General features: G+C 36.9%; 1 protein-coding gene across 4 annotated transcripts in view; it reads right to left on the reverse strand.

Annotated features, from left to right (window-relative positions):
- Window positions 1–2,698: 2,698 nt before the first annotated feature.
- The window catches only part of LOC108696713 (carcinoembryonic antigen-related cell adhesion molecule 19), a 46,105-nt gene continuing 34,038 nt past the window's right edge, over window positions 2,699–14,765 (reverse strand). For 2 of the 4 annotated variants that reach the window (XM_041569574.1, XM_041569575.1), the window contains exons 3-7: window positions 13,078–13,428; window positions 9,535–9,588; window positions 7,894–7,947; window positions 5,982–6,086; window positions 2,699–4,591 (exon numbers count right to left, since the gene is read on the reverse strand). In XM_041569574.1, the coding sequence (XP_041425508.1) occupies window positions 6,010–6,086; window positions 7,894–7,947; window positions 9,535–9,588; window positions 13,078–13,428 (536 nt within the window). In that variant the 3' untranslated portion in view covers window positions 2,699–4,591; window positions 5,982–6,009. The remainder of the gene's footprint in view (window positions 4,592–5,981; window positions 6,087–7,893; window positions 7,948–9,534; window positions 9,589–13,077; window positions 13,429–14,765) is intronic. The other 2 variants (XM_018226315.2, XM_018226316.2) reach the window with 2 other exon arrangements.

Genomic DNA, 14,765 nt, shown 5'->3' on the forward strand with positions numbered 1-14,765 from the left:
CAGAAGTAAATAATAGTAACTTATAATAAACCCAACTAATAATACAGCCTCATAATTCGGATCCTTACCGATTGGAGTGGCCATAGGTATAGGGATGGACTAAAAGTGGTGTTTTAAAGTGTTACAGCAATCATTGTATACGTTGGGGGAGGTCACGGCACTATTTAAACATATTCCTTGGTATTTGTTGGGAATCAGATTATAATGAAGCTAATTGGATTGATCGTTTCCCATTATGAGCTGTGCAATATTCCGGGAAGTGGCAGGGGCCAACATGATTATGTACTGGATACAGGAGCAGCTCTTACATAATCCCATTAGGTGTCTGCAGCTTTATATGAGCAGTGTGTTCTCTCTCCCCAAAGGCTAATAATCAGATAAAAGGGACGCTATGGCCTCTAGGTTGTGTCTTTCAGTACCAGATATAATTACAAATAAATGTAAAACCACAGAAAATGTGTTAAGAATTTATATTGGACAGTTGCTTGGAATTGACATTTTCTTTCACAAGGCCAAACTTCGGGGGTTACCCCATTTTAAATATTTAATAATAGATTCTGCATCCTGACACCAGGTGGCGCATGCAATCCTTGGGAAATGGCACCAGGCATCAGTGAAACCTGCCCCCTTATCATTGTTATCTCTTCTCCTTGTATAAAGTCGATTGCCACCATAGACTGTTTAAGGTCAGATACATGAGACTGTGGATTCAGTCTGGTGTAAGTAAAACCTGCATTTGTTCTACCCCCATTTATACTGGATTATGCTACAATCCCCCTCTGAAATTATTTATAAGATGATAACCTTACATTGCATAGACACAGATAAAAAAGCAGTACCTCCAGACGTTGGCTTGTATATATTTTATGAGTATACAGGTATAGGATATGTTATCCAGAAAACCGTTATCGAGAAAGCTCCAAATTACGGAAACATAGTCTCCCATTGACTCCATTTTATCTAAATAATCCACATTTTTAAAAATGATTTCCTTTTTCTCTGTAATAATAAAACAGTAGCTTCTATTTGATCCAAATTAAGATATACTTAATCCTTATTGAAAGCAAAACCAGCATTTCGGGTGAGCTTAATGTTTAAATTAATTTCTAGTAGACTTAAGGTTTGAAGATCCAAATTATTGAATGATCCGTTATCTGGAGAACCCCGGGTCCCCCCATTCTGGATAGCAGGTCCCATACCTGTACAGAGATATGGTGTGTCCAACCTCCATTTAGCTCAGTGTTTATTAACCTTGAAACCCCAAATATTGCTTAATTACACACCTCAGCATGAAGTGATTTTGCTGGAGCAATAGAGGTATTGGCTTTGCATTTTTTCCAGTTGCTATCGAAATTAATCCAGTAACAGCCTTAAAATCCTGCACCAATTCATCCAATGAATTTCAGCTAGCTGGAACTCAACCATAATTCCTATGGCGCATGCAACATTCCCCACTGGCAAATGACAGCTGGCAGACACACGCTCCATACCCCAATGTGCAGTCTCTCAAACAGGTGAAACCTTCAGGCAGCATTCCTGACAGTCAGTTTTCAGCAGTAGGCAGTTTCTATTCATCAAAATGACAGGCTGCACAGAGGGGTATTGAGCGTCTCCCCCCATCTTAAATATGCCATTGTATAGACATTGCACATGCCATAGACCTAAAGCATGACAATTATTGCCGCATTGTGGAAGGAATAGGAATTTTGATTGTACTTCCGTATCCAAGCATAAATACACTGTAACTTTTTTGAAAAAAATATAAATAATCCACCCCCTCCCCAAATAACTCTGTTTTTCGAATGACTGCATGTACTTAAAGGAGAGCTAAAGCTTAAAAGAAGTAGCTAGAAATGCTGTACAATTTGTTTTGGGCTTCTGTACCAGCCTAAAGATCCTAAACCCCTCTATCAGGGAACATACTGTATGTGCCTCCAAATTTGCCCCAGAAGCTCCCCATCTTCTTTTTTGTTGAATCACAGCATATTCTCTGTGTTGCTGTCACTTACCTGACCTGAGGGAATGGCCAACTATATAATGTATATACAGGTATGGGATCCATTATCCAAACCCGTTATCCAGAAAGTTCCAAATTACGGAAAGGTTGTCTCCCATATCAAATAATCCAAATTTTTAAAAATGATTTCCCTTTTCTCTGTAATAATAAAACAGTAGCTTGTACTTGATCCAAACTAAGATACAATTCAACCTTATTGGAAGCAGAACCAGCCTATTAGGTTTATTTAATGTTTTCGCAATTTTCTAGTAGACTTAAAGTATGAAGATCCAAATTACAGAAAGACCCATTATCCCAAAAGTCCCAAGTCCCGAGCATGCTGGATAATAGGTCCCATACCTGTGTATATAGAATATAAAAGTCAGCTCAAAAACCAGTGCAATTTGCATCAGACAGCTGCCCAGAGCACACTGAGCATGTGCAGTGTCGCCGACACTTCTAACAAAATCCAAGATGGGGATCCCCAGAACACAAATTTGTAGTTTAATGTTATTAGGCTGCTAAACCTCTGGGCTGGTGCAGTATGTTCAGAATATAAAATATGGCATTTCCAATCTTATTTTTGGTTTAGCTCTCCTTTAAGGCTCATATAAAAACTATAGTTTTGATTATTTTAATCACTGCAGATCATGGCAATATGTGGTGCCCTGTTAGAAAGTGTGCAACCCTAATACGCTGATCTGATTTGTTATGCTTTAATAATAAAATGGCATTTATTTACATTTTCATACATTAGCATAAGGAAAACAGCAGCAGCAGCATTATAATAAAGATACAATAAATCAAACCTTCATATTGTTCCTATTAAGGAAGTACAGGTTTTTTTTTTTTCATGGATGGTGCTTAGCAAAAAATTGGGTGGGGAATAGGTGTGAATCAGGGGCCTACATTGTCCAATATGTACTGTTGGGAGGTATAAGAAATAAACACTCCACTTTCTGTCATTAGTTCCATTTATTCAGAACAATGTTATCTTAGTGCAATGAAATCGAATGAATGTATTTATTGCTACTTCTTATCCTCGTTCATACGACTAATCCATCAGTCCACCAATGGGTATGTTCCAGCCCCTTTGCTCGTTGTTCTTGGCTATAATAAGGTGCACCGGCTTTGGGTTGGTTGTGCTGTTGGCTCCGCTAGGAACAATGGCCCTGTGTTTAATGGAAATGCAGTACCTGGTGTGTAAGAAAGAGGGCAGTGCTGTGCAACCCAATCATACACACACAGCCGCACCATTTTCACAGCCTCATAATGACTTTGCCAGCCAGGAGGTCAACCATTAAATTAAGGCAGGAGAGGGGGGACCACGAGCAGGCAGTTTTCATCTAATGGATGTGATTGGATGTGGTGTTGGGCCAGTTGTCTGACCAATGATTAATTTGCACCCAATGTGGCAACGCTCTCTCTCTATATTTATATACAGTATACAGAGTGGACTATGTTATCATGCTGCACTTTAAAGGAAACAATACATCACCTCCCACTCATATTCCGTACTATTGTGTTTGGTGCACAATGAGCATTATCCTCATACTGGGATGCAATATGGCAACTCCCCCCCCCCACCCACACATTTATCATTACAGATATACAGAGAAGGTCAGCTGAGTGTGCAAAAATCTTTACCCTCATACTGTACGGCTTAAATTCAAACATGCAAAGAAGAAAGGTTCAGTGCACACAGGGAGCTTTAGCCACTGTATTGGCTAAGGGAAATGATATGGCAGCTCTCACTATAATATACACACATATATATAGGGAGAAAGAATGTGCAGTTCACACAACAGATCATTCTATACTGCCTGATTATAATAAATAATGGAGGTTCATGAACATAAATCATGTATTGGGTATATTGGGGTTATCTTGTCTTTAATGTTTCCATTGTAGGGATATCCAAATGGTTGCTATGGACTCCCACTATTAGCAGAGAAGTCTACCAGGGAGCTGTATATAAATAGCTACTAGGTCATATTCAAGCCTCCAATACATTATCCCCATTTTCCTATGGGCTTAGAAATCATTAGTGCAATAAAATATGAACATGTTGTAGAGTGGCTAATGGCTGTGTTACATAATACTTACATTGTAACATTAGTCATGCACATAACAGCCCATTATGTGATTTCTCTATGTTGTGCTAACCCATCACCCACCCGCCCCAACCCACACATCGTTCCTCTATCGGAATGTTCCTCTGCATAGATCATTCTATAAGTATTGTGACAGTAGAATCATTCAGCAACGTGTTAGTGACCCATCCTTCACTGTAGAGTCCAGGCGTGTAAGAGCAAGCATTACTAGAGTATAGACTACAAATAAATAATAGGATCTGTTGTTATTTGGTAGGATACGATTTATATAGAGTTTCCCAAAAAGTTCATTGAAGCTTCTTGACTTTTGCCCGATAGGTCTGAAGAACCTTTAAAGAAAAAAAAAGTTGGCGCCGTCTCTTATAATGTTACGCCAAATTCATGAAAAATGAGAGGTTGCTGGTTCTTTTGTTACTCTTTTTTTTCCTGGTCCTTTAATTTTAGTGAGCTTCCTTCCTTTATATTAAATTCTCCAGAAATCCTGTTGGGGAAAAAAAAGACCAAACAAATGAAGAATTACATTATTATTTAACCCAATCGTTCAGTGAAAACCTAAATAAATGTAGGTGTCCCAAAATAAAGTGGTGGTCAAACTTTTTTTCATTGAAGCCTCACTTAAAGGGGTTGTTCACATTTATATTAACTTTTAGTATGATGTAGAGAGTAATATTCTGAGACAATTTGCAATTGGTTTTCATTTTTTATTATTTGTGGTTTTTGAAATATTTAGCTTTTTATTCAGCAGCTCTCCAGTTTGCAATATCAACAATCTGGTTGCTAGTGTCCAGATTACCATAGCAGCCATGTACTAATTTGAATAAAAGACTGGAATACATTTGTGAGACAACCTGAATAGAAAGATGAGTAATATAAAGTATCAATACCAATAAATGTGTAGCCTTGCAGAGCATTTGTTTTTAGATGGGTCAGTGACCCATGATAGCCAATTGAAAAAAAAGCTAAGAATTAGAATTCTTGAAAGGTTCAACCTTTGGCCACGGTCTCCATTCTTCATGAAACAGGGACAGATATAGGAAAATATCAAACATCAGTTATTTAGCCATATTTTAAAGGATATCTAGAACAATTTTTCATAGTCACTTAAATTTAAGGGTTCAGAATAAAATTCCACTAGCAGAGAGAACCCAGTCCATTGCCTTGTATCTGTGCTTGAATTATTTGTTGGTATTTGATCAACAGAAACAGACTTTATTTGTAAAAAAATAGATTACATTTTTAGTTGTCCTTTAGATAAATAACTCTTCCATTATGCTTTAATCTTTGATTGTATGTTGGTTATATGTTGAACTTTACTGGTATTAATAGACCACAGGTATCTAGGGACCCACATTCGTATATAGCAGTGATCCCCAACCAGTAGCTCGTGAGCAACATGTTGCTCTCCAACCCCTTGGATGTTGCTCCCAGTGGCCTCAAAGCAGAAGCTTATTTTTGAATTTGAAGCTTGGAGGCAAGTTTTGGTTGTATAAAAACCAGGTGTACTGCCAAACAGAGCCTCAATGTAGGTTTACAACCCACATGGGGCTACAAATGGCTGATCACAGCACTTATTTGGCACCCCAAAAACAGTTGTCATGCTAGTGTTGCTCCTCAACTCCTTTTACTTCTGAATGTTGCTCACGGGTACAAAAGGTTGGGGATCCCTGGTATATAGGGATGCACCAAATCCATCGTTATTAGATTGGGCCACATACTGAATTCTCCAAAATGGGTTTGGCTGACTACAAAACCAAGTATGAACCCTAATTTGCATCAATCAAGCTGTGAACAAATAGTAGTCACATTCAGTTCTCACGTGTTTTTAAGTCACATTAAGCAAGTCAGTTGGGCTTGTCTACCAATGGCCTTACCTTAGCATTATTCTCCTGAGGTTTACTGTCAGAGGATGGTGAGGGTATAAAATAACAGTGCTCCCATAAGTAGACTAAGAGACGATACTCCAAGAGGAGCAATGCCTAAAAAGAATAAAAACAGCATTAAAAAAACAGTAAGGTAAAATGGAAACACTATATGGTACATAATGCCTGAAACATAGTCGAAGATTTCAGTCTGCATCTGAATTGTGATGGGATTAAGGTGTTACGTTGATGACATTATGAACAGTTTGGTACTTGATTTGAGTTTCTCACACTCCAAAGAGTTATGAATATTGGCTTTCTGTTACTACTTTTTATTTATCGTTGACATGACCTTGCACATACACCGTTCATCCTCAAACACCATTATTCATTTAATTCTCACTGGTCTCCTCACCTTAGCTTTGCTCACATGAAACCTTCATAGTCCTCAGATCACAGCACCAATAAGCTTTCAGCCCTCACTAGAAAGTGTCTATTATTGCTCACACTATCAGCCTTCTGAATATAAATTCAACTCAAGCATTGAAGTCTGAATAGTCTGAATTCTTTTTCTCTGTCAAGCCAAGCCAAGGTTAACCTCCGTTATTGTCACTGGCCACATGCCAATAATATCCAACAAAGGGAAAATTACATCATGCCCCTCTATACATGTATTTTAACCTCTATTTTCAGTCCTGGAGAAGTCCTTGCCTTGTGTTGCTGCTCCCGTAGATCTCTATCACAACCACTGTGCACCACAAATATACAACAAACAAAAAACCCAATATACCAAAGCCTTCCAACCACAGAATTGATGAAGAATACAAGGCAAAGCAAATGCCACATTAAAAGAAAATAAAGACTAATATAATGGTACATAAGAATTGTAATAGTCTTTTGAACCACCAGAACAAGCAATCCAAGTAATGATCCTACAGTATAACTGGAATGCTTGGGTACTGTTCTGTGCTATATACATGATATAGATGAAACAGATTAAGGGTTATATTTGAGAGCAGACATTCACCAATTGCAGGCGAGTATATACAAGTATTTGCATATTTAGTAATAGTTTCCAATATAAAATAATGCACATTTTTAAAATGTATTTTAATTAAAGGGGTGGCTCACCTTTACGTTAACTTTCAGTATGTTAATAGAATGATAAGTAACTTTTCAATTGATCTTCATTATTTATTTTTTTATAGCTTTTTAATAATTTCCCTTTCTTCTGACTCTTTCCAGCTTTTAAATGGAGGTCACTGACCCTATCTAAAAACAACTGCTCTGTAAGGCTGCAAATTTATTGTTATTGCTGCTTTTATTATTCAACTTTTAATTCAAGCCTCTCCTGTTCATATTCCAGTCTCTTTTTCAAATCAAACGAAATAACTCAAAAACCACAAATGATTAAAAAAAAGAAAAACCACTCTCTAATTTATTACTGGAAGAAGTTTTACTAGGTTAAAGGATATCTTGGTGACCCATAAAAAACAGCACAGGTTCCATTTTGGTGTCTCAACACATAGGCTGAGAATCCCTAATGCAGGTTAATGTTATAATTGACAATCTTGGCATCTTTTGTTTTTGCCTTATACCCTTTCATTGTCATTGCTTCATTCCTGGAATTGTATTCCACTCTTCCTCCATCAAGAACTGTCCATCAGTATCTGCAACTAAAAACTTGAATCCTCTTTGCACAATGTATATGTTAATACAATTTGAATTTATGGTCTGTAACATGCACCTACAAAACACTATAAAACAAATCATAATGTTCTATTCACTACTATTAAACAGCGCATACAAATTGCTCAGCCATATGTTTTTTAAATAGAAGGGTAACAATTAGGCTATCGATTGGAGAAGCAAAATACCAATCTATGTATACATTTAGATCACATGGTCTAAATACCATACCTACCTGTTTGGGTTATAGAAAGAGATGTAATATGTTGGCTGGGAGTAGTAGCATGTTCTAGAAAACAGGTATCACTACAGGTATTAGAAGAAGTTTTGATATCGCAACCTATGGATTCATTTATCTTTAATATCAGCAGATAATTACCAGTTTCACCCTGGGGCAGTTGGAAAAGTGAGAAGTTGAAAAGAAGAAATAGAAAAGGCCAGTGATAAATGAAGAGGAAACTGGAAGCAATTTATGGAATATGCCTTTATAGCAAAGCCAAAGGAAGGAAATGTGGAAGGTTGGAGGTGAAACCAAGAGATTTTGGTAAAGAAGGATGCAGAAAAAGAGATGGAAAGACAAGAGAGCAGAAGAATAGAAGTAAGGCTATGAAGGCAGGGAAAGTGATGTATTAGACCCAGGTGTGATCACATCACCTACAAACCTTTTACCTCTCCCCCTCGAACTGTGTAAAGAGTACAGAACAGGCAAACACATATCTATCATATACAACCACACTGTTTTCCATCTGACATGAACAGACTTCATCAGGTACATTGGTTTATATTTGAAGCAAAGAGTGTAAAAAGGTGTAAATAAACCCAAACCAAGACATAAAGATGAAAAGCAGATTAAAGATATTGAAGGTAAGAGGATGGGAGGTGGCAGGTTGGACACACAAAGCACATGGAGACAAATTGACGTACATCATAATGGATGTTAAAACAGACACATTCAGTAACAGGCATCTAGTACACATGCAAAAAATAAAATGTTATATGGAACACAAGGTTCCCTAAGGGTAATGATACACAGGTGTTTTGAACACCACAGTCCTTTTAGGGAGGACTACCACAATCTAAATACCCTTTCCCACCAGCAGCTTCTTCCCATTGAAGTGGAAATAGCTACAGTATCTTATGGAATATTGAATTTCCATAAAATGGGCATCACTCAGAAACTTGGATTTTCCTATACTACATATGAGTGTGCCCTAGTCTAGTCATTCCCTACTCAACAGAATGGAAATTGGCTGCAGGCAGGAATATGGGATCAAGATCATTGTAGTTCTGCCCATGAAGCGTGGGGCAACAAAAACCACATGAGTGCCATTGACCTTAGAAACTCCAAAATAGATATTATATTATTACTATAACTTAAGAGTCCATATACACAAATGATTTATGCATGACAGTTCTGTCATTAAAGTCGCTGTTTATTTTAAAAACAGCAATCAATTTGGCTTGCTAGGTTTAAGCCTACAACATTGAAGAACAGTCAAAAAAAAGTCTCATCAAGTTTTTCTCAAGTTTTTTTGATTGAAGAACAGTCAGAAAAGTCTCATCAAGTTTTTGTGCTGTTTTTATTAGGAATATGTGACTTATAAATTGACAAGCAGTCATTTGTCTCCAGTTTAAGGGGAAAAAATTATATTTGAATTAGTGGCATGCAATCTTTGGCAAAACGTAAGTAGCAAACCACAATTGTTTAGAGTATAGAGACACTCGTCTTTATACTCACCTGCCACCTTTAATATAAATAGCTGAAGCCCAAACTTACTATTATACGTAAACATGCAAAGACTATACATAATCTTTGTATTCTAAATACAATGATGAAATCAGGGAATCATGCTTTTTTTTCTTATGTTTTACCTACCTGTTGGGGATTTGGTAATAGATGTAAAGTTTTGATTGGGAGTAGTTGGATTTTCTAGAAAACATGTATCACTAGAAATATTAGTAGATTTTTTGGTAGTTGAGAAGAAAAGACCCATACAGTGAGAGTCATTTAGCAAGCTCCTTATAACAAGAAGAGACAGTAGGGCATCAAAGAGAAATTATGGGATCTAAGCCTTTATCTGAACCCCACAGACTTTGGAAACACCTTAGTATGGTCAATCTAAAAGTGTAAGAAGCATTTGGGGAAAAAATGGACCCTGCACAAAGACATTGAGAAACAAGCATGGAAATGAAAGTATAATTCAAAGAAGAGATGGACACTTTAGCAGCAAGGGAAGCATGTGGCAGGATTGAAGAAGAAGAAAGACTTGGTGCATCAAAAGGAAGAAGCAACAAGTCTAGAAGGAAAAAAATATGCACCATTTCTGCCAGTTTTTGGTGCTCATATATATTGAAAAAAATATATATTGAAAAAAAAAACAAAATATATAATATTGAAAAAAAACATGGTTATATTCTCTACTAAGTATTCTCACATACAACAAAATATCTGTGTGGTTTATATCGTAATATAGACCTATTAAACAATGAGCGGTCTAGCCGATATTGGCATTTTATCCAAAGAGAAAATGAAAAAACTCATTAGGGAAAAATCTATGTTAACTTTAAAAGTCTGCTCACGTGCAAAGTTAACACTTTGGATGGCGCAAAGTATAATAAACAAACATAGTCACTGCTGGGTCTTTGTTGATTGGTCATATCACTTGACAGGAGGTCAATCCTGTACAGTTTGGTCATTTTTTATTCAGTTATTGAGTGCAAGTATGGGCACAGTGGTCGTGTAAGGAATTTACCTTAACCTGGTGGTCTAGTGGGCGGCGTATGTGTCCTGCTATCCCTGCGTCCAGTCCCTTTATGGCACGCACACCGGCGTGATGACATCAAGGGCAATGGCGTGAGATTCAAAAGTATTTAAAGGGGCTTTGTTAATTTTCACATTGCCCGTTGTTAGGTTCAATTAGCTTGTTCCTGGGTGTTATATTCTTTGTGAAGCCTATTGCTCTTTAGTGTATTGACCGTTGCCTGCCTGATTAACTACTCTGACCTCTCCAATCCTGATCCTGCCTGTCTGTAACTATTCTGACCTCTCCAATCCTGATCCTTTGCCTGTTCACTGACTATTCTACATTCTCCAATCCTGATTCTGGCTTGTCTGATGATTCTCTGCTTGTGTTGGCCCCGCCTGCCTGTTCCTGGTGGTGTTCTTCCTTCCAGTATCCTGGTGAGACGATCGTACCCCTTTGCTCATCCAGAACCGTTAGCTTTGCTCCTCTCTCTCTTAAAACCTGGCGGCATCTGATTAACCGAGGGCTCCTCCCGAGGTGAAAGGCGGTGGTTAAAGGCAGAAGTGAGAGCGAAGACCAGGGAGCTTAGCTTTGGTTCTGGGTATAGGGTGCCGAACGTGACAGGTTGACTCAAAGCTGCCCAGTTCTGATTCTCTCAGATGAGTGGCTATCCACATGTGGGGCCACATTACAATATTATTCGTCGGCTGTCTCACAAATTGACAAGTACAAGAAGTTGGATTGCATGTGGTCAGCATCAATAATACATTAAATAATACATTGATTGCTAACCAAGAAGTATTGAAACTATTAAATGGAGTATCATATTTATGATCTACTGTCCATATTATATGTTAAAAATAAACAGCAATCTAGAGTTATATATATGTATAGTTCTCAATCTGTGATTGATACCCTCAAGAGGAACAATATGGCTGACAAAAATGATGGAGGCTCTGGATCTAAAATTTGGGGCAAGTAGAGTGCATTAAGATAGCAGACACAAATATGCCTGGTTGGCTAAAACAATATAGTTTATAAAAGCTGCACAAATGTACAAAGTAAGTTAATATATGTCTTGGCTCTGTTAATGTCTATGGGTCCCAGGAGGATTAAATAAATAAAAAAATAATGATAGTTATAACACCAATATAAAATACCAATATTCAAAACTCTACACAAATAGGGTCATATAAATAATGATAGACATGTATATTGCTCTAGACCAATACTTATTTTTACCCTGAGGTTGGGGATATTAGTTAACATAATATGATATGATTTTGATAGATTTTGTAAGGATTTTTGGCCATCTGGATATTCTAATGTTTATTGTACTGAAGAGCACAGTTTAATTTTTTTATACTGTATATATATATATATATATATATATATATATATATATATATATATATATATATATATATATATATATATATATATATACAGTATATATAGTAACCTTAAAGAGGTGGGAATGCTGGGCACTATTTCTATTTTATATCTTTCTTATTTTCATTTTATTCCTATTTGCCTAGCTTGCATTGGGTCCCCTAAACACTGATTTTGATCCAGGGGATACATACGCATAACGGTGTTTTTGCCCACTGATGATCGCTTTTGATTCAATATCTTTGTAAGTGAAAGGAGTGCACCCTTTTTACCTTAATATATACTCTTTGGTGGTCAGGGAACACCACTTGTTTTGGACAGTTCCATATTATCACACTGTTGCCATTTGGCAGTGTATTATCACCATTACAACTGGACTATCCATCATTATCCTCATTATTGTCATCACATCAACATCTACTTAATGGTTTGGATGTTTCTTAATGTCTCTCCAAATGGTGAAGTCAATTGAGCCAATTGAGTCCTCTTATCCTAAAATATGTGTTATATTTGTCATATTTTTATATTTTGCTTGTGACTATGAGAAGACCAGTGAATTCTTATCTTTGCCATTAATCTGCTAGGCTCCTATACTAATATTTTATTCCCAGACTGAACCATAAAGATTATATTTGTTATTTGTCAGCTCCTTGAAATAATTGGACAGCTCACTTAATGAATATAATAGCAATATTTTTAGGAAGTCTGCCAGCTAAAGACCCAAGGCAGCTGTGACAACAGAAACTACCCTTTGTATTTCCTCTTAGTATGCTAAGAACTGAATGTGGTTGTCTCTTGGTTTCCCTGTTTTCTATAAAGGTCTTACTGTCTGGCAGTTTCAGACTGGTGTGAATCTCCATTGTTGACTGTCTTGCCACAATTTTTTCTTATACCCTTCTAAAGTGTCAGAAGCCCCTTATAGAATGGACAATGGACCTGCTGGTCTATCACTGGCAATGGACCAGCAGACAGCAAAATCAGCCACTAATAACCTGCAGGTAATTTTCTGTGCTATGCACAATATTACTATACAGTGGGCTGTTCACTGAAGTCCAGAATTATCTGTTAAGCATTATTTACTAGTTCTTACAGCATAAACCACTTAACCTTATGTGGCAGGCAGTGTTAGGTGACTCCATTGAATGTTATTTAAGGCTAGCCCTTGAGGGATTCTGTCTCTGTGCACTGAAATATCACTTTATTGTGTCAATATCACTTTAACAACGGCTAAAATGTCACTGTGGACATGGATATAAACAGTATCATCTTACGTGATCACTTACCACTCATGGTTACTGTTACTGATGCTTGTAATGGGCTCTCCGCTTGTATCTGCACTGTGTACACACCCTCAAACTTCTTCACAAAGTCTTTGATCAGAAGGGAGCCATTTGCCAGTCCCTCGGCTTCAGTAAAATACATATGTCCTTTGGTCTGTGGTGGCGTAAGAGATGGGATATAGTTTAAGATTTGATTTGAAGCACTTGGGTTTGATCCATTGTACCAGCTGAAGCTTCTTATTTCACCGGCGACATCTTTAACACTGAGAATCACATTCGAATTGGGAGTTGGGTGTTTAGGGATCACCTCGATGGTGATGGCTCTTGTTGAGTCCATCAAAAAGCTGAGGAGAGCTGAAAGAAAACAGTGATCATTGGTGCAGAGTACACACAGTAAAGAATACAATAAAGGGACAGTATACAGATATAGGACCTGTTATCCAGAATACTTGGAACCTGGGGTTTTCCAGATAAGGGATCTTTCTATAATTTGGAACTTTATATCTTAAGTCTCTTAAAAATCATATAAACATGAAATAAACCCAATAGGCTGGTTTTGACTCTTCTAAGGATAAATTATATCTCAGTTTTGATCAAGTACAAGGTATTGTTTAATTATTACAGAGAAAAAGGTAATATGTTTTAAAATGTTGAATTGTTTAATTAAAATGGAGTCTATGGGGGGGCAACCATCCCATAATTCGGAGCTTTCTGGATAACAGATCCTATACCTGTATTATAAAAAGTTTGAAACAATAATTGTTTTTTAATCGACTCACAACAATGTTTGACTCTAGTAAACAAAATATTTAATTTGATCCAGCATCATTTTTTTCAGATTGATGCTATAGGAATAGGCCTTTTGTTCACATATTTTTTGACTATTGTTTTAATCATCAGTCTAGGTTTTTTTTTTACTATTTCTTGAGTTTAATAGGGCAGACTGGGAAACTGGAGCTACATTTCCATTGTTAGTAAGAGCTTCCTGTTAACCATAAGGCTGCAGTGCCGGAATACGCCCAGTTAAAAGTGAAGGGCAAAACAGCTAATTAAGCAGCAATTAATTGATAATCTTAACATATAATTTCATGCTTTACTAATGATTGTGTGGAGTAACCTACTTAGAAATGTTCAGAGAGAATAGTATCATATTCATAAAGGAAGCATTTTCAGGTCCTTTAGACAGTAGAGGGGTTATTTATTAGAGGTCGAGTTGTGTTTTCCCAAAAAAAAATTTTCGAAGGTAAAAAACTAGAATTATTTAGGATTAAAAAAAATAAAAATGTTTAGAGATTTATTATGCCTTGAAGCTGCAAAAAGGCTGAATTTGAAAATACAGAGGTCCCTTGAACCATTTGAAGATGTTTTTAGCCTTCATGATTTTCAGCGTATTTGAAGTTTTTTTGCCGATAACTCGATCAATTCGAGTATTCGAGTTTTTTCTCCCAATTAAATCAAGTGTTTTACATTTGGGTTTTTTCATAAATAAGCAAACATTCCAGTTGTTTCGAGGTAGGAAAAAAACTCACAAACTCGACCTTTGATTAATTACCCCCCTAGGTGTTCAAATATATCCCAGGGTTTTGAAGGAGTCTTAGGCTGGAACTACACGATGCGTCTCCATCAGATCCAACGCGCTGAGAGGAAACGGATGCAATCAGACGGATGCAACGAAAATAAGGTAAGTGATA

This window comes from Xenopus laevis, chromosome 7L (genome assembly GCF_017654675.1).
Source record: "Xenopus laevis strain J_2021 chromosome 7L, Xenopus_laevis_v10.1, whole genome shotgun sequence".
Lineage (NCBI taxonomy): Eukaryota > Metazoa > Chordata > Amphibia > Anura > Pipidae > Xenopus > Xenopus laevis.